The sequence below is a fragment of the Chlorocebus sabaeus genome, chromosome 21, assembly GCF_047675955.1.
Source record: "Chlorocebus sabaeus isolate Y175 chromosome 21, mChlSab1.0.hap1, whole genome shotgun sequence".
NCBI classification, from domain to species: domain Eukaryota; kingdom Metazoa; phylum Chordata; class Mammalia; order Primates; family Cercopithecidae; genus Chlorocebus; species Chlorocebus sabaeus.
In genome coordinates, this window is record NC_132924.1 from 117657299 (window position 1) to 117677817 (window position 20519).

Here is a 20519-nt window from a genome sequence, read left to right on the forward strand (position 1 = left end):
ATTGTTACAAAATTCCTCAATATATAGTTTCTTTCTACATCTGCAGTTTCTGCATTCTCACGATGCTGTAATTCAAAATAAAATACTCCTTTTCATGTAAGGTCAGAGTCTCTTTTGAAGAGGAGCCTCACACCAACCAAATCTGGAATTCTCTGCATTAATAAGAAATTTTATCTGGCAGGTGAGTCATCAAGCTGAGATTCCTGGTAAGCAGATAAACTTAACCCTTGTCTTGGGGCCTATAAATAGCATGCTTCTCCTCTGGCAGGGATGGATTAGGTTGCCACAGCCTCTAAGGTAGCAAGCTTTTTATATCCGTAGCAACATCTCCCAAGTCACTTCAAAGCACTGGGTTTATCTCTTTTCTCTCGTTGCACAGCACTATAAAAAAGATTGCTGATCTCTAAGAAGGAGAAACAGAGACGTGAATTCCTCTTTTGAAGGCTTCTCCAAAATGATCTAGGAAATAGCCTGCTAACACAGGCTGATGCCCAGAAATCTTTTCCTTAGCCTTGCTTCTTTGTCTGATACTTAGCTTGCACTGCGTTTGTTCCAAAATCTGAACATACAAGTAGTTACTTTGGCACTCAACAAACAGAACAATGTTGTTATACACGAAAAAGCAAGGAGTGGTGTATATAGACATATTCATGTGTAACTGAATGGTTGAATATATATAAAAATGAATACATGTGTCATGTTACCTTCTAAAATCTTTTAAAAATTATCAATTTAAGCTTACCGTATCCCTTTGAGGTACACAGGCACAGGCAAAAAGGTAGTGAACTTGTCATAGAAGTATTACAATGCCTCAGTTACAGAGCTGATGTTGGGATTGAACAGTATTCCTTTCATTGTTTCTTCTTCAAGAAAGACAGCAAGATTTATTATTACCAAGTTCACGATGGCAATGGCATATGAGACAAGCTTCATGTATTCTCATGTTTTAGCTCTTGATTTTTACAAATAGCTTAGAACTCGGAAGAAGAAGCAGGTCCCAAAAGTTATAAAATATCAATTAAGGAAATGAGAGGAAGATATTATATGAACTGTACAATTTTTACTTACACACAACATACATCCTACTGAAGATCCTCTGTTACAGGTATAAATATGAAGGTATTTATAATCAAATAATCATACATAATCATGTAATAGTAGATATATACCATTTATAATATAATTATATATATTCATATAATAGTAGATATAATAATGGATATTTCCATGTACTGCCAAAATAAAAAAAATTCTCAGTGGATAAGTTCTGTGGCAATAGAATGAGCCTTGTTAAGTCAAAGCAGATACTTAATGTTTGCTAACATTTGGTAAGAGTTTGTTGCAAGATTCTTCTGTATTTGTAACTACTGATTCATTTAATAAATATTTATGGAATGCCCACTATGTGTTTTAATATGTTTGCAGGTGCCAGGCATAGTTTTAAGTGCTGAGGACACAGCAGAGTACAAACATGCAGAATTCCCTGCCCGAGTGAAGTTTATAATATATTGAATGAATATGTAATAGAAATATCCTTAATATGTAGTATGTCAGATGGCGACAGGAAAATTGAACAGGGGAGGATATAAAGATGGTTCAACCAAGGCATTCAAGAGGTAGAGTTGAGGGGTGCTGCCTTAAATATGGTGTTCACAGAAGGCTTCAACAAGAGCTGCAATTTCATTAGAAAAAAACTATATTATTCCATTTTCTCAAAGAGGAATTATATCTAAATAACTGCAGAGTAATCTATCCAAAAGAAGTTGAATCTATTCTGAAGAGGCAAGTTACAGTATTTATTACAGTAGTCTAAATCAGTTTATGGTCACCTGTAAATCTGTCTCCTCCATTAGACTGAAGGCTGTTTGAGATCATGGACTTAGTCATGAAATCACAGCATACTGACTTAAACAGAGCAGATATTAAGTAAAAGTGTGTTAAGCTGGCTCGAAGAAGATACCTAATAGCCTCTATGGTATGTCTAAGAGGAGGAACTTTGTCTGTGGAACTCTAACATGAACTTTTGCCTAATCTTAGGGTAATATATCCTTCCATGAGCATAAGGCATATAATGTCCATACTAGGATTAGCAAGGGTAGAGCAGATCCTTCCTTTTTACTCCACACAAAGGCAAGGTACAAAAATAGTTACCTGGGTTGTACATCTCACTCTCTGTTGGATTCTATTAAATATAGAGATATATTTAACATATATAGGTTCCCTGGGAATAGGGGAAGTTCCAGACCTCACCTGGGAACATGTAAGAAGCTCTCAGTTTAATTCAAGTTTCTGATACTGAGAGTTCCTGTAAAATTAGAATATGTAAAAAAAAAAAAAAAAACAACAAAAAAAACCCAAAATACTATGTTGAGAGTCCCATGAACCTGGGTAATAAACTGTAACAAATTTAAGAGATTTCTAAGACATAATCTAATTCTTAAGTGATATTATTCCACAAAATCTATTCCATTTAGTTGCACAAAAGTGTATTACTATTACTATCACCACTATCGCCAATTTTTAAAATAAGGACTTCCTATGGAGCAGGCACTGAACTAAGTGCTTTACCATGCTCTGTTATAGGTGGGTTAGTATTCTTACTTTACATATGAGAAAACTGAGGCTTAAAGAACTTAAATACTAGCCGGGTGTGGTGGCTCACGCCTGTAATCCCAGCACTTTGGGAGGCCAAGGTGGGTGGATCACCTTGGAGGTCAGGAGGTGAGACCAGCCTGGCCAACAAGGTGAAACCTCATCTCTACTAAAACTACAAAAACTAGCTGAGCATGGTGGTGTGTGCCTGTAATCCCAGCTACTTGGGAAGCTGAGGCAGGAGGATCGCTTGAACCCAGGAGGTGGAAGTTGCAGTGAGCCGAGATCATGCCACTGCACTCCAGCCTGGGTGACAGAGTAAGACTCTGTCTAAAAAAAAAAAAAAAAAAAAAAAAACCCAAAATGAAAAAAAAAACCTTAAATATCTTTCTACTGTCATGCAGCTAAAAAGAGTGCCAGGCCTATCCTGAGCACCCGAATACCTGACTTCTAATCACAATGCTTTGAAGATTAACATTTTATTAAAGTTTAAGGTGGTAATTATTACTTTCAATAATAAGCATATTCATTATCACAATTGGTAGAGACAAGCAAGATTCTAAAGCGCCTGGACACATGTCACAGGAGAACTAACATGGCATCAAGAATGCTAGCAAGAAGAGTCTTGCAGAAAGTTCTATATGCCAGCTAAGTTTTAGCATAATGTCCTTTGGAATTTGCATTGATGTTATTAGAGATGCATTTATTCATTAAATACATATTTCTTGAATACATAACAATGAGAGACAATAAAAAATTTAAAGCAGATGTACATTTAAGATATATGATATGAATTCTGGTAAGATAATGTACTGAAGGGGGCAAGCAGAGGCTAATAAAATAACCCAAGTGAGAAATGATAAATGTTTGAACTAACATAGCGGCAGCAAGACTGCAAAGATAAAAGTGGGCACAGGACAGAGATCTGAAGAATTTCAGGGAACTGTGACCAACTGTTGAGGGATGGTAGAGTAAAGCATAAAATGACTCTTAGATTTCTGCCAGGCAGGTGGATGGTAGCGCCATTGAATGAGAAAGGAAATGCAAAAAGACAAAATGAGGTTCTTGTGAGAACAAAGATGAATTTTGTTTTAGACAATAAAATGAAGCTCCTCTGGTCTTCCAGTTAGCAAGGAGAAAACCAGCTTTGGGGTTTAGGATTAAAGGTACAAATTAGGGAGTTAATGAATGGCACAGAAGTGGTAAGTGAAGGCCACGGAAACAAGATAAAGAGGAGAAAAGTAGGTATGTCAGAATGTCAGCATAGGCAGTGCCAGAGAAAATGAGAGGCTGAAGGAGACCAGGATGGAGACTGACAGGCAAGAAGGGGAGGCAGGAATACATAGGTTACTACTTCTAGAGTTAATCCTGATAAAAACATATCTAGTGGCAGTTCTACCTTTGACAGAGTCTTACCGCATTTTTAAATTTATCCCCTGGGAAAGTGGGAAAGTTGAGAGCCTCTGGGCTGTCTCCATAGTTTAAAGACCATCAAATGTCTACCTAAGATTTTCTATCAGGCATAATTTTCATGTAAAACAGTTGTCTAAATATGCAGCAGAAACTCACTATTTGAAATTTCCTGAAGAAATGTTTTAAAGGTGGGAGAGTCCATCAAAGGCATTGTTTTTTGTTTTTGTTTTTTGCCTAAGTACTAAGAAACACTTGCCTTTATTCTATATTACCGTGAGACATTCAACAAAAGATTACACCTGTTCTACGATAATAGCATATTTTAAACAGTGAATATACTTTCTCAATGAAGTGTTATGTTTTGGAATAATTTTAGATTTACTAAAAAGTTTCAAAAATAGTACAAGGAGTATACTCTCCATCCAGTTTTCAGCAGTGTTAACATCTTGTCTAAACATTGCACATAGGATACAACTAAGACTGACATTGGTCACTACTATTAACTAGACTTTCAAGCTTATTCACATTTCAACAGCTTTCCACTAATGTCCTCTTTTTCCATTACACAACAGAAATCAGGTTAACATACTGCATTTAGTTGTCATGTCTTCTTCATCTACTCTGGCCATAACAATTTCTCAGTCTTTTTTTCTTGGCCTTAAAAATGTTGGTCCGGCATTTTATGGAATATTCTTCAATTTGGGGTTCTTTGACTACTTTAAAGGTTAAAGTGGAATTATGGATTTTAGAGAAGAACTCCACAAGTGCCCTTCTTAAATTATATCCATGTAGGAGGGTGTTATTAATATGATATAACGATGTTAATGCTGTTCACTTGATTGACGTGGTATCTGCCAGCCTTCTCCGCTATAAAGATTTTTTCCTTTTCAGAATACATTTTTATACACACACACACACACACACACACACACACACACACACACACACTTTCCTTTATATCATGCCAAAGATATCAGTTCATGAGAACAAGCTGTACTGAGACACTGGAGTACTTGGAAAGATATTTCTTGGGGTACTATCATGGTTTTTCCTGCAACCCCATCAGTCACATCTTTTTATGCTGCTGAGTAATTCGTCCAATCAGATAGTTAGTCTTAAATTTTATTTTCAATTGAGGAGAATGTTCATACTTAGTATGAACATAAAACAAATCCACAAGCCCATTACAAAAAAATAATGGACACCTAAATCCAATACTGATAATTAGAGGATATAACAAAATATTCTAAGCTCATAATATTTGCTGATATATAAAGATAATGTATCTACCTGAGAAATGCCATGTAGAAATTAAATAGAAAGACTACGCTTAACAGAGTCCTAATGGTCAAGAGTCAAGAACTTCAATTTGGACATAATCAAATAATACAGAAATGTCTTAAAACATGTAAATCACAATTCAGTACTTGCCCAGCCTATTAAGAAAATAAAAAATATATATATAATAAACCTATGGTCTTTAGTAGTATTTAAATCACAGTCATTTATGTGTGTGTGTGTGTGTGTGTGTATATATATATATAAAAGCATTTGCCCTCATTCATATAACCTACTCACCATCCTTCATTATTTGATTAAAAAACTGCTTAAGAAATAACATGGCATAATACAAGCAGGCTAAAATGTAGAGGTTTTAGCAAATAAAACTAGTATTGGTTTAGATCTCTAAAGCATTCAGATTGAAATTAATGGGAACTTTTCTGCTCAGATTTTGTCTAACATATAGTCTATGTTTAAAATTGAAGTAACTGATCCTGTTGCCATATAATACTAGTAAATATCCTAAAGAGACCTAATCCTGTTATTCTTAGGGCCTCTGAATCTTAATTTATTTCTGCTTTATTGTAAAGAATATGTATCTTATATGTTTAGATATTTAGAGAGACAGCTTTTAATGTTTTCCACCAAATCCCAGGGTTTAGATCTCAAGTGTGTATCACAGCATTCGAAAATATGTGTCCCTTGAAGACTCAGGCATATCAGATGGCATCCTGATAATGTATTATTCATGACTCAGTTACAGATAAACAATGTGGCAACATGAAAGCAAAGCCTTAAAAAGTCTCAGGTATGAGAGAATCCTTTTGTAGGAGAATAAATGTTAAGGGTGATTAGGTTTAAATTAGATGAATACATGAACTAATAAGGTAATTTAGGGGAATTTAAAAAATTTAATCTCATGTTCGAGATAGTAAACTCTTTTAGGATCAGGACAGACCTAATTCAAATGCTATGAATTTCTAACATATAGTTCTTTAATATTAAATACTATTTTGCATTTTATTTACATTACAATTAACATTTTATAGTAAGAGTCCTACTATAAAATATACTTTGATTATAAATTCATATTTATAATTTAATAAGTAGAAATACAAAATATATAATAATTTGATATGATTTATTAGATGGAGAAGAGGCATATAAAGATTTGATACAGTTTATGTGTATTATCAGAAGAAATTTTAAAAAGCCTTCATGATCCCATATGGAGGTGGGAGTATGGGTGGAGGGAAATCTTGTATTATTTTCCCTTCTAATGTTGCTTTTATCTTGCTATAACACCAAATAAAATACAGTGTTGACCTTCCAAGTTAAATGTAAAGTCAGGTGGAAGCTCACAGATACTCCACTTCCTCAGATTTAATCACTCCGCCCAATTTTTAATGGGGTTGTTTTTCTCATGTAAATCTGTTTAAATTCCTTATAGATGCTGAGTATTAGGGCTGTATCAGATGCACAGATTGCAAAAATTTTCTCCCATTCAGTAGGTTGTCTGTTTACCGTTTATAGTTTCTATTGCTGTGCAGAAGCTCTTTAGCTTAATTACACACCATTTGTCAATTTTTGCTTTTGTTGCAATTGCTTTTGGCATCTTCATCGTGAAATCTTTGCCTGTTATTGTGAATAGTGCTGCAATAAACATACGTGTGCATGTGTCTTTATAGCAGCATAATTTATAATCCTTTGGGTATATACCCAGTAATGGGATGGCTAGGTCATATGGTACATCTAGTTCTAGATCCTTGAGGAATCGCCATACTGTTTTCCATAATGGTTGAACTAGTTTACAATCCCACCAACAGTGTAAAAGTGTTCCTATTTCTCCACATCCTCTCCAGCACCTGTTGTTTCCTGACTTTTGAATGATCGCCATTCTAACTGGTGTGAGATGGTATCTCATTGTGGTTTTGATTTGCATTTCTCTGATGGCCAGTGATGATGAGCATTTTTTCATGTGTCTGTTGGCTGTATGAATGTCTTCTTTTGAGAAATGTCTGTTCATATCCTTTGCCCACTTTTTGATGGGGTTGTTTGTTTTTTTCTTGTAAATTTGTTTGAGTTCTTTGTAGGTTCTGGATATTAGCCCTTTGTCAGATGAGTAGATTGCAAAAATTTTCTCCCATTCTGTAGGTTGCCTGTTCACTCTGATGGTAGTTTCTTTTGCTGTGCAGAAGCTCTTTAGTTTAATGAGATCCCATTTGTCAATTTTGGCTTTTGCTGCCGTTGCTTTTGGTGTTTTAGACATGAAGTCTTTGCCCATGCCTATGTCCTGAATGGTACTACCTAGGTTTTCCTCAGTGACAGATTGGATTAAGAAAATGTGGCACATATACACCATGGAATACTATGCAGCCATAAAAAAGGATGAGTTTGTGTCCTTTGTAGGGACATGGATGCAGCTGGAAACCATCATTCTTAGCAAACTATCACAAGAACAGAAAACCAAACACCGCATGTTTTCACTCATAGGTGGGAACTGAACAATGAGATCACTTGGACTCGGGAAGGGGAACATCACACACCGGGGCCTATCATGGGGAGGGGGGAAGTGGGAGGGGGGAGGGATTGCATTGGGAGTTATACCTGATGTAAATGACGAGTTGATGGGTGCAGCACACCAACATGGCACAAGTATACGTATGTAACAAACCTGCACGTTGTGCACATGTACCCTACAACTTAAAGTATAATAATAATAAATAAATTAAAAAAAAAAAAAATCTTTGCCTGTGCCTATTTCCTGAATGGTATTGCCTAGGTTTTCTTCTAGAGTTTTTAGAGTTTTGGGTGTTACATGGAAGTCTTTAATCTATCTTGAGTTGATTTTTGTATATGGTGTACGGAAGTGGTCCAGTTTCTGTTTTCTGCATATGGCTAGCCAGTTCTCCCAGTACCATTTATTAAATAGGGAATCTTTCCCCCATTGCTTGTTTTGGTTAGGTTTGTCAAAAATCAGATGGTTATAGGTGTGTGGTCTTATTTCTGGGTTCTCTGTTCTGCTCCACTGATCTATGTATCTGTTCTTGTATTGCAGCCCTGTAGTATAATTTGAAGTCGGGTAGCATGATGCCTCCAAGCTTTGTTCTTTTTGCTTAGGATTGCCTTGCTTATCTGGGCTCTTTTTTCAGTTCCATATGAATTTTAAAATAGTTTTTTTCTACTTCTGTCAAGAACGTGTTAGTAGTTTTATTATTCAATTATTCAATGGGAACAGCATTGAATCTATTAATTACTTTGGGCAGTATAGCCATTTTCATGATATTGATTCTTCCTGTCCATGAGCATGGAATGTTTTTCCATTTGTTTGGGTCATTTCTGATTTCTAAGAGCCATGGTTTGTAGTTCTCCTTGAAGAAGTCCTTCAATTTCCTCGTCAGCTGTATTCCTAGGCATTTTATTCTTTTTGTGGCAATTTTGAGTGGGGAGTTCATTCATGATTTGCTCTTAGCTTGCCTGTTGTTGGTGTATGCGAATGCTAGTGATTTTTGCACATTGATTTTGTATCCTGAGACTTTGCTGAAGCTGCTTATCAGCTTAAGAAGCTTTTAGGCTGGCCAGGCGCGGTGGCTCAAGCCTGTAATCCCAGCACTTTGGGAGGCCAAGGCGGGCGGATCACAAGGTCAGGAGATTGAGACCATCCTGGCTAACACCGTGAAACCCCGTCTCTACTAAAAAAAAAAAAAAAAAAAAAAAAAAAAAATACAAAAAACTAGCCGGGCGTGGTGGTGGGCGCCTGTAGTCCCAGCTACTTGGGAGGCTGAGGCAGGAGAATGGCGTGAACCCGGGGGGCGGAGCTTGCAGTGAGCCGAGATCGCGCCACTGCACTCCAGCCTGGGACACAGAGCAAGACTCCGTCTCAAAAAAAAAAAAAAAAAAAAAAAAAAAAAAAAAAAAAAAAAAAAAAAAAAAAAAAAAAAAGAAGAAGCTTTTAGGCTGAGACAATGGGCTTTTCTAGATATAGGTTCATGTCATCTGCAAAGATAGTTGAACTTCCTCTCTTCTTAGTTGAACACCCTCTATTTCTTTCTCTTGCCTGACAGCCCTGCCTAGAACTTCCAATACTGTGTTGAATAGGAGTGCTGAGAGAGGGCATCCTTGTCTTGTTATATAATAACTCTTATATTTCAAGCCTCCCCACATAAGTTAGATGCTTCTTCACAACACACTATTCTTTGTCCAATCTAGTATATAAAGTAACGGGCTTTCAGTACTTCTCTGGGTCTTCACTTCTTTATGAGGGCTCCCATGTCGTGTAAAATTTGTATGAAATAAAATTTTATGCTTTGTTCTTGTTAATCTATCTTAGGTGAATTTAATTCTCAAGGCCTAGCCAGGACCCTATGAGGATGGAGATAGAGTTGTGCCCACTCCTACCAAGTGCTACCCACACTCTGTGTGCACTACAATAATACTTCTTGAAACACTCTTCTCCCCTTTTCTGTCTGATATAGTCTGGATGTTTGTCCCCTCCAAATCTCATGTTGAAATGCGATCCCCAATTTTTGAGACAGAGTCTCACTCTGTCACCCAGGCTGGAGTGCAGTGGTGCCATCTCAGCTCACCACAACCTCCCCTGTAGGGGATCAGTCAGGGTAGTGGGAGAAATTACAAAGATAAAGTTATAGGAAATAGACACAAACCCTCTTGGAAGGCCACCAGGTTTGCGTAGCTTCAGTAAAAGATTTGGCTGAAGGGAAATGAATTCTCTTAAAAGCTTAGGGCACAGATACATAGGAATGTAGAGGAGTTTATCTAAATAGCTGGTTTACTATGTGGTCCTAGGACTTTTTCTAAATAGCTTGTTTACTGAGTGGTCCTAGGACCAACCTTTGATCATCTGCGGGCTCATGACTGTTCTCTACTCAGGAGGTCGACAATGTTAATTACCCTCTAGTGGTGTTTACTTGAGAACTTTGTCATTTAATCTGTACTAAATAAATGTGAACTTTGCTGTCTTATCAAGGCCGAAGCTGCAGACTCAGGCAGCAGAATCCCTTAGCCCCACTGACAGGCAAAATATCTGTGTCAGTGTATGTCTTTCATCTGTCACTGTGTCAGGGTCTGTGGGTCGGACCCGGCACTCTGCCTCCTGGGTTCAAGTGATTCTCCTGCCCCAGCCTCCCAAGTAGCTGGGACTACAGGTGCGTGCCACCGCCCCAGCTAATTTTTTTATTTTTAGTAGAGATGGGGTTTCACCATGTTAGCCAGGATGGTCTCGATCTCCTGACCTTGTAATCCGCCTGCCACGGCCTCCCAAAGTGCTGGGATTACAGGTGTGAGCCACCGTGCCTGGCCAAGAGAACTGGTTCTTATGAAGAGCCTGGCATCTTTCTTGCTCCCTTCTTGCCATGTGACAGGCCTGCTGCCCCTTCACCTTTTGCTATGAGTAAAAGCTTCCTGAGGGGTCATGAGAAGCCAAATAGATTCTGATGCCATGCTTGTACAGCCAGCATAAGCATACGCCAAATACAGCTCGTATCTATAAATTATCCAGCCTCAGGTATTCCTTTATAGCAACATAAAATGGACTAATGCACTGTCTAGCTCCCATTTGCTTATTATGTCTCAGCCTTCTCTAAAAAGTCTGTCCCCCAGCTGTGTTATGTTCCACTCTCCTGTATGTTCTTGTAGTGCATAAAACGTACCAAACTTTCAAGGAGTACTTCTTATATGCAAAGTACTGCTGTCGAGTTATGAATAAGCAGACCTGAGCTCAGCCTCATGGGCTGTACAGTCAAGCTGGCAAGAATGACTGTAGGTAAACAATTAGAAATAATTAATAAAATGATCAAAATTGTTCAGAATGCCCTAAAGAAAAAATAAAGGAGGGTATGGAAATGTAGAGTAGCTAAACCTAACTGCAAGTGATTGTTAAGGACAGCCAGTCAAACTCTGCCATGCCCACTATTCTAAGTGAAGTAACTCAGAAATGGAAAACCAAATACTGCATTTTCTCACTTATAAGTGGGAGCTAACCTATGGGTGTGCAAAGGCATAGTGATACAATGGACAGCGAGGACTCAGAAGAGGAGAAGGTGGGAGGGGGTTGAGGGATGAAAAACTACCTATTGGGTACAATCTACACTACACTGGAGTAACAAGTGCACTCAACTCTCAGATTTCAACAATGTACAATTCATCCCTGTAACCAAAAACCACATGTAACCCAAAACCCATTGAAATAAAAAATATATAAAGATAAATGAATGTATCAGACCTCAAAAAAAAAAAAAAAGAAACCCTCCAGCATGCATGGGCTAGATAAAAAAAAAAAAAAAAAAGGAAAAACAGATTCCAAGCAGAGGGGGCAACATACACAAAAACAAGTGAAAGCAGGAGAGAGGAGAAAATATGACATAGTTTAGAAAAAAGGAGAAACACTGGTGTAGGATGGGGCTGGAGAATGCATTGGGCCCAAAGCATGTCAGGGCCTGAGGCAGCACAGGCAGTGCACCACTGCATCGCTCTTCAAAAAAGAACTCACTGTTGGGCTGTGTAGAGGCCAGTCATCCGTTATCACCCCGCTGCAACCCCTTCAGGAGGCAGCACATCATGCCACCAAGTCTGTACTCTTCCCTGGCAACCTCTGAGCCAAGTCCACACTCCTCGTGAGCACCCTCTAGTCTGTGACTAAGCACAGTTGGAGTACAAGGTTGTTGCTATTTCTGCCCAATGCAAGGGTCCTCTAACAGCTACTCTTGCTTCCCGACTCCCCACCAGATTGGCCAAGACTGTCAGATTTGTTTGCAGATCACACCCTCATCTCCCAGTTTGGGGCTCTCTCTAGATTTGGGCCTTGTTGAATTTAAGATATGATGATTTGTTTCAAGGCTCAATGACAGAATACTGTATTATAGATACTATTGGTTAGACACAATGCATTAGACTCACATAATTGCATCTCAGCTTTTAATCATGTCAGTGGAGGTGCTGGGAAAAACAAAAGACAGCTGTGAATATTTACATTTTTTTCCCTAAGAAACACCAAATCAGTGATATCTGGATGAAATAGGTAACTCTCAATCGGTTGTTTTCTGCTTTCATTGAACAAATGTTTAATTATATCAGTTTACTGCTGGAAATAGCACAATACATTTGATATAGTTCAGCAAAGCTACAACAGAGATGAGAAATGTTCACTCAATTATTTTTGTTGAGTTCGCAGATCAAGCTGCTTGCTAATTGTGATAGTTAACAAGGTTTTACTTCAAAGGGAGAAAAGAATGTACTACTTACCGCAACTTAGTCAATATATGTTAGAGTGTATCTTTAACAAACTTTTGCTAGAGAGTAAATTTTGGTTAGAGCTGCTGCTCTGATGTCTATCCCATCCTGCCAAATACGTATTAGCCACGTAGTTTGAATAGATAAGCCACGTGGATTGATCCCACACCTGGCTCCAGTCCAAGACAATCAGGATTCTCTCATTCTCCTTTGCCAAAAGCAAGAGTGGTTTAAAGGAGAGATCTTAAGGGTTAAGTACAATGATGGTGGGAAGTGATGTATCCCCCCAGCTCTATGCCTTAATCCCCCTACATGTGAAGGGTAAAATGTTACGGCAGGTGGCAGTTGGAGACAATCAGGGAAGCTAGTGTGAAGACAAAACCTACAAAGCGGAGCCGAGATAAATAAAAGAAAAAGAGCATGAGTTCTGATTGAGCTCTGTCTCAAGACTGCCCTATATCACTTGGTATTGATGCAGGTTGACATGTATTTTCTGTTACTTGTACTATCAAAATCATTCTAATATACAAGGGTGTTTTCCTACTTTTCTTGGTTTAAAATTACGCAACTGATAATTCATCTCAGCTTAAAACTTATTGCCCTTGCTAGTGCGGGGGAAAAAAGGTCAATTGTCATTCGATGCTTCAGGTTTAATTTTGAAGCTCTTCATTAAACACAGTCTTAAAATACTTTGCATACCATTTCAACAGGTATCAAAAAATGAAGTATAAACTTGTGTACTAATTAATGCAATTAAACATTTGGATGCTAGGTGAAAATCAGTACTGAAAACTTTAAAGAGCACAAATGCAAGAAAATGCAAAGCAGTAGACTCTTCTCTGGCTTAAAAAAAGTTGATATTCATTTAAATAAAAATTTGCAATGATAGCTCAGGGGCCACATCAAGGTCATATTTGTTTTGCCTGTATAATATGCAAACAGACATAGTGCAAAAATACATAGAGTTCTTCATGGCAACAATCAACTAGAGATGAATAGTAGCTAGTCACTTTCAGGCAAGAATGAGTCCCCAGTTTTGATTACTTGGCACACGGTCCAGTTCAACCATTTTATTACCATGCCACTGTAAGATGTTTACATTTGTGTCCCCTGGTTTAAGTGCACACGTTAATGTTTTGGCAGCTAAGTGCAGATTTATCTGCTATACAGGGGGAAAAAAACCTGACAGCAATTAAAAACAAAAACAAAAACAAAAACAAAAAAACAAAACAAAAAAAAGCACAAAAGTAAATATCCATTTCAGCTGAGTGAAAAAAAAAACAATTTTTTTTCATATCCTTTGGAATAACCACCAAATACACGTATATCTTACCTTTAAGTCTTTTTCTTCTATCTTCTTTTGGAGCACTTTAAGGCACTTGGTAAAGTCAGTGTGGTCTTGATCAGGAGTTGAAATAAGCTCACACCCCTATGTATTAAAGTAAAAGAAAAGGTAAGAATAAGTAGTAATTTCACCCTTATGAACAAGATCAAGAGCTACAAATGTAAAGATAAGGTATCAATAGACATATCCTATTATGTCTTTACTATTCTCGTATCATTAGAATCATTATCATTATCTTTTTTATTTCACATCATGGGACGTTTCAGGAATGGTATTAGAGTGTTACAATAATGGACTGATTATGACAATCATTTTACTTAAGAAAGTAGAGATTATACTACATTAACAGGTCTTTAAAAAATACTGATGTGATGACATTCACGATTAACATAAGGACTTTGATACATGTATAATAAATTATATTCTCAGCTACCTGAAATTAAAATGAAACTATTTTGATGAAACTTTGAAGTTCTTTAAGCAGAAATGACAAGTTTACATGAATGAAAAAACTAATATGAATATTGAAGTAATAATAAAACTTTACATTTTAAATAAAATCAAGACAGCTGTCCTACAATATTATTTGATAAAAGCCTCTTTCTCCCTTGTGAGACACAAAACAAGGAGCTATGCCTGTGAAAATATGTCTCCTGGATTATCTTTTGGACATTATGAAATGAATTTATAAGTTCTTTGCCTTCTCTACAAGATAACTTACCCAGTGAAAAACACTGAAATATATTTATAAGTATGAAGCCACAAAAGTGCCAGTTTGTTGGCACTAGTGAACTTGGATGGCTAAAGAAACCGTATTTTTGAAATGACACCTTTTCCTCCAATGTCATATAGAGGCAAAGGTACATAAAAGTGAGCACGATGGGACTCCAGACTTCTTAATTCAGGAATAAAACAATTCTTGGACTCTGACAAACAGCTGAGTAAGGGAAAGTTAAATATAATCTAGTATATAAAGTTGCCATTCAAAGAGTTTTCAAGGATACAAAACACCCATACTGCCTCTTAAATTATTCTAAGAACCATTCTCGGTAGATTTAAAGGTTCTTCTTTTACTTCAAGGTCTCTTTAAATGTGTCAAGCTCAACCTGTGCTTCATTCATTTATGACTGTCCTACAATATAGTGACCAATGAAAAAATTAATTTCTCATCATTCAGAAATATATTATGCTCTAAAAGATGTATATGTCATCTTTACAAGATCATCGACATATACTTTCTTGACCCTAAAAGAACATTGAAATTTACTATAATCACCAAGCAAGGACATAAAGAAGTGACCCTTCTCAGGTTAACACTCCTCAAAAAGAAGACAGAAGCATCTGGCAGGGCGTACAGGATATTAGCATGGTTGAACAGAACAGGCTGCCACCAAACCAAAAATCATTACGCTGAAAGTTCCTTAAGGGAAGGTTCGTTCATTATTGTTTCCAGTGCCAGGCACTGGTTTGTTGCATAGTAAATGTTCAATAAATGTTTAAATAATATTATTGAGGAAGAAAATGGATTTTTACAAATACATTTATAAAAATGTACACTGGCTAGGGGGTACAATCGTACAGTGTCTTATTGCTAAATATACCATAAATGACAATGAAAGTTGTCTTCCTCTTTTAAATGTTGACAATAGACATACTCACCAAAAACGAAATAAAATTTAAATGGCAAATAGAAACAATATAATGGATGATTAATAGATCATTATCTGCCTTCACAGAATCCACATAGAAAGCCATGGGGAAAATGACAGTTAAACAAAACCCAAGAAGTAATCTGTCTACCACTGCAACATTTTGTAGATTAAGAAAATAAAAACAAGAGATAAAAACTGACTTGCTGACAACTGGACAGCTAGGTAGTAATTAGCAGCAAAGCCATGAGTAGAAATCCTATTTATTTAGTCTCACAAAGCAAAACAAGTTCTGAGATAGCTGATTGAAAAATGTCATATAACATCTCTAGAGTTAGTTTCACAAGAAGGATACTATAAAAGAAAAGCTACTTGAAACATATGAGCAAGGCGGGAGTATCTTACTTTACCTCGTCATTTACAATAAACACATAGAAATGCTTGGCTCAGGACATGGAAAGAGATTATTAGCACTGAAAAAATCAGATTGAATCTAACCCAAGAATTTCTATAAACTCGTTGAAGGTGTTTAACTGCTAAAAAGCAGCCATTCACAAGTTGAAATGGTTCTAATCTCATCACAGACTGAGAACGAACTCACTAGAAGTGGAAACAGCTCTAATAACAGGGCAGCGTCCAACAGTTAGAAAGGAGACCTGCAGAACAAAATCTTAACCAAAGTGCAGTAACAGGCCTGTGGCCAACTAAGGACGTTTTTGCTGTTTTCTGGTTCTTAGGGTAACATTAAGATGTAAGAGAGAAGAAACAAAGATAAAGATGAGACACTACCAAGATCCTGCTAACAAGGAATAATCTAGAAATACTATAAGGTACCAAGCAATACTCACCTACTATATATTAATATTTATGGTTATTTTATATAGAATAAAGCCCAATTTCCTAGCATCAGAAGCACTGAGGTGCTGTGAAAAATTCCACTGATATGATATTTTCTTAAAAAAAAAGACAACCCTCATACTCACTATCCAAGGACTGAGAAGATATTAAAAGCATGAAATTTAGCAAAGTAAGAAACTATATGACTTTCTAATAAGTAGTTTGTAATGTTAGTTTCCTAACAGAAATGCACAAAACCTAGACTGACGATGCCAGTGAGTGAGAATTTTTGTTTCAACTACTTCTATCTTTGATTTTTTTCTCAATTACATAAAATATATTGTTTTTAGGATACAATGTATTATGTTATGAACCAACAAGTGGCTCCACTTTTCAGATTATACTTTTGCGATTTTGGTTTTTTCTTTTTGAGATAGGGTCTCTTTCTATCCTATAGGATGGAGTGCAGTGGCACAATCACGGCTCACTGCAGCCTTGACCTTCCGGACTCAAGCAATCCTCCCAGCTCAGCCTCCCAAGTAGCTGGGACTACAGGCGTGCACCACCATGCTCAGCTAATTTTTTTGTAGTGATAGGGTTTTGCCATGTTACCCAGGCTGGTCTCAAATTCCTGGGCTCAAGTGATCCTGTGGTCTTGGCCCCCCAAAATGCTGGGATTATAGGTGTGAGCCACCACTCCTGGCTAATTAGTCTTAAAATATAAGTTTTCACATATACATGGAAAGAGTATCAAAGACTCACAGGAATAGAAAGATAAGAAAAGTCATCTATTGAGTGGATGATATTTTTCGTGCTCAAACAAACGATTATGATTTACATGAAAGAATAAGGGACCAAAAAAAAAAAAAAGCAAAGGCAATCTTGCAAAAGCACATGATAGTTGAACTTGCCTTTCCGGTTATTCTGACATACAAAGTAATTAACATAACAGGGTATTGGAAGAATGAAACAGTAGAATATTAGCACCACAGAAGCATAGATACTTGCTTGTGTGATTCACAGCTGTCTTCTAGTAACTAGAACAGTGACTGGCACAAAGAAAGTGTTCAATATATGGTTGGTAAATAGATATCTGAACAGAATTGGGAAGACAGAAATATACAGATGCATATTTGAAACGTACTAGCAAAGTCTCAAAACATTCACAAAAAAACAGAAAGAAAATGATTGCAGTAGGTAATATTTTAAACAAGGTGCAAAAATAAACATAAATCTGAAGAGAAAGAACTGATAAATTCAGCTACTTTTAATTAAGACCTTTTTGTCATCAATAAACAACATGCATAAAGTAAAAAAAGAAAGCTTCAAAATGAAAGAAGGTATTTTTTACAACCATAACTAAAAACAAAAGGTTACTATCCAGCATACATAAAGAATTTATAAAAATCTATAAAGAATAACTGGATGGAAAAATGGGTTAAATATTTTACTAGGCAAGTTAAAGAACAGCAAACCTGAAAAAGCCAATTGTATTAGTCCATTTTCATGCTGCTGATAAAGACACACCCTTTATAAAGACATAAAGACTGGGCAATTTACAAATGAAATAGGTTTAATGGGACTTACAGTTCCACGTGGCTGGGGAGGCCTCATAATCATGGCAGAAGGAAAGGAGGACCAAGCCACATCCTAAGTAGATGGCAGCAGGCAAAGAGAGCTTGTTCAGGAAAACTCCCCTTTTTAAAACCATCAGATTTCATGAGACTTACTCACTATCACGAGAACAGCACAGGAAAGACCTGGCCCCATGTTTTAATTACCTCCCACCAGGTCCCTCCCACAACACGTGAGAATTCAAAATGAGATTTTGGTGGGGACACAGTCAAACCATATCACCAATACACATGAAAAAGCCAATAGACCTGTAGGATTGCTTGAGCGCAGAAAATTGAGACGAGCCTCGGTAACATAGCAAAAGCCCATCACTACAAAAAAATTAGCCGAACATGGTGGTGCACACCTTGGGTGGCTGAGGTGGGAGAATTGCTTGAGCCCAAGAGGTCGAGGCTGCAGTGAGCCATGAAAGCAAATACACAAAATATTTTAATAGGCAAGTTAAAGACTAGCAAGACAGAAAAAGCCAATATACATGAAAGGATGTTGATTTTCACTAGAAATCAGATAAGCCCAAATAAAAATCACTGATATACATTTGTCATACCTTATATTAACAAAAAAACTTGTGGCATATTTAAACACTGGGTTATTCTATGACAAAAAATCACAGAAGAATAAATGATACATTCATGAGCTACAGAATCACACAGGCAGTACAACTGCATATATATACACAATGTAAAAACATGCTTATTACCTTTACATAGGATTTAGTGTTGCTTTTGTTAAAGTATTAAGAAATATAAGAGAATAAAAATATTTTAGATTTAACCATGAGAAAGGGTCACCCAAGTCTTGAACTGTATAGGGAGCATTTATTAAGTCGGGTTGTGGTTACAAAAGTATTTGGTTTATTATTTTTTATACTTGTACATACCTTAAACATTTCTGATATGGTTTGGCTGTGTCCTAACCTTGAATTGTACTCCCCATAATCCCAATGGATTGTGGGAGGTACCAGGTGGGAAGTTCTTGAATCATGGGAGCAGTTTCCTCTCTTCTGTTCTCATGATACTGAGTGAGTCTCATGAGATCTGATGATTTTATAAGCATCTGACATTTCCTCTGCTTGCACTTACTCCATTTTCCCTCCCTATGAAGAAGGTTCCTGCTTATCCTTTGCCATCTGCTATGATTGTAAGTTTCCCAAGGCCTCCCCAGCAACACAAAACTGTGAGTCAATTAAAGCTCTTTCCTTTATAAATTACCCAGTCTTCGATATTTCTTCATAGCAGCATGAGAACAGACTAATACAGTAAGTACTAGGAGAAGGGTGCTGCTGTAAATATGCCTGAAAATGTAGAAGCAACTTTGGAACTGGGTAACAGGCAGAGGTTGGAACCATTTTGGGGGCTGAGAGGACAGGCAAGTGTGTGAAAGTTTAGAACTTCCTGGAGACTTGGAAGGTTAAGAAGACAGGAATATGTGGGAAAGTTTAGAACTTCCTAGAGACTTGTTGAATGGCTTTGACCAAAATGCTGATAGTGATACGGACAATGTAGTCCAGGCTGAGGGGGTCTCAGATGGAAATGAAGAATTTCTTGGGAACTGGAGCAAAGGTGACTCTTGCTACGCTTTAGCAAAGAGACTGGTGGCATTTTGCCCCTGTCACAGAAATATGTGGAACTTTGAACTTGAGAGAGATGACTTAGGATATCTGGCAGAAGAAATTTCTAAGCATCAAAGCATTCAAGGGTAAGCAGAGCATAAAAATTTGGAAAAGTCACAGCCTGACGATGCGATAGAAAATAGAAACCCATTATCTGGGGGACAAATTCAAGTTGGCTGCAGAAATTTGCATAAGTAATGAAGAATGCAATGTTAATCCAAAGACAATGGGGAAAATATCTCCAGAGAATGTCAGAGATCTTCACAGCACCCCTCCCAACACAGGCCCAGTGGCCTAGGAGGAAAAAAATGGTTTCATGTGCTGGGCCCAGGGTCCCCCTGCTCTGTGCAGCCTCGGGACATGGTGCCCTGTATCCTAACTGCTTCAGTCCCAGCTGTGGCTAAAAGGGGACACGATTAAGCTTGGGCCATTGCCTCAGAGGGTCCAAGCCCCAAGCCTTGGCAGCTTACACATGGTGGTAGGCCTGAAAGTGCATAGAAGTCAAGAACTGAGGTTTGGGGACCTCTAACCAAGATTTCAGAAGATGTACAGAAATGCCTGAATGTCCAGGCAGAAGTTTGCTACAGGGGCAGAGCCCTCATGGAGAACCTCTGCTAGGGCAATGCTGAGGGGAAATGTGGAGTCAGAGCCCACACACAGAGTCCTGACTGGGGCACTGCCTAGTGGAACCATGAGAGGAGGGCCACCATTATCTAGATCCCAGAATGGTAGATCCAGCAACATCTTGCACTTCCACCTGGAAAAGCTGCAGGCACTCAATGCCAGCTCATGAAAGCAGGAAAGAGTGAGGCTAGTCTGTACCCTGCAAAGCCACAGGGGTGGAGCTGCCCAAGGCTGTGAGAGCCCACCTCTTGCATCATCATGACTTAGACATGAGACATAGAGT

The 20519-nt window shown here is 37.6% G+C and overlaps 1 protein-coding gene across 1 annotated transcript in view; it reads right to left on the reverse strand.

The window, feature by feature from the left end:
* The window catches only part of TPK1 (thiamin pyrophosphokinase 1), a 382381-nt gene that overhangs the window by 155738 nt on the left and 206124 nt on the right, over nucleotides 1-20519 (reverse strand). The window contains exon 6 of the mRNA XM_073009463.1: nucleotides 13868-13963. Within this exon, the coding sequence (XP_072865564.1) occupies nucleotides 13868-13963 (96 nt within the window). The remainder of the gene's footprint in view (nucleotides 1-13867; nucleotides 13964-20519) is intronic.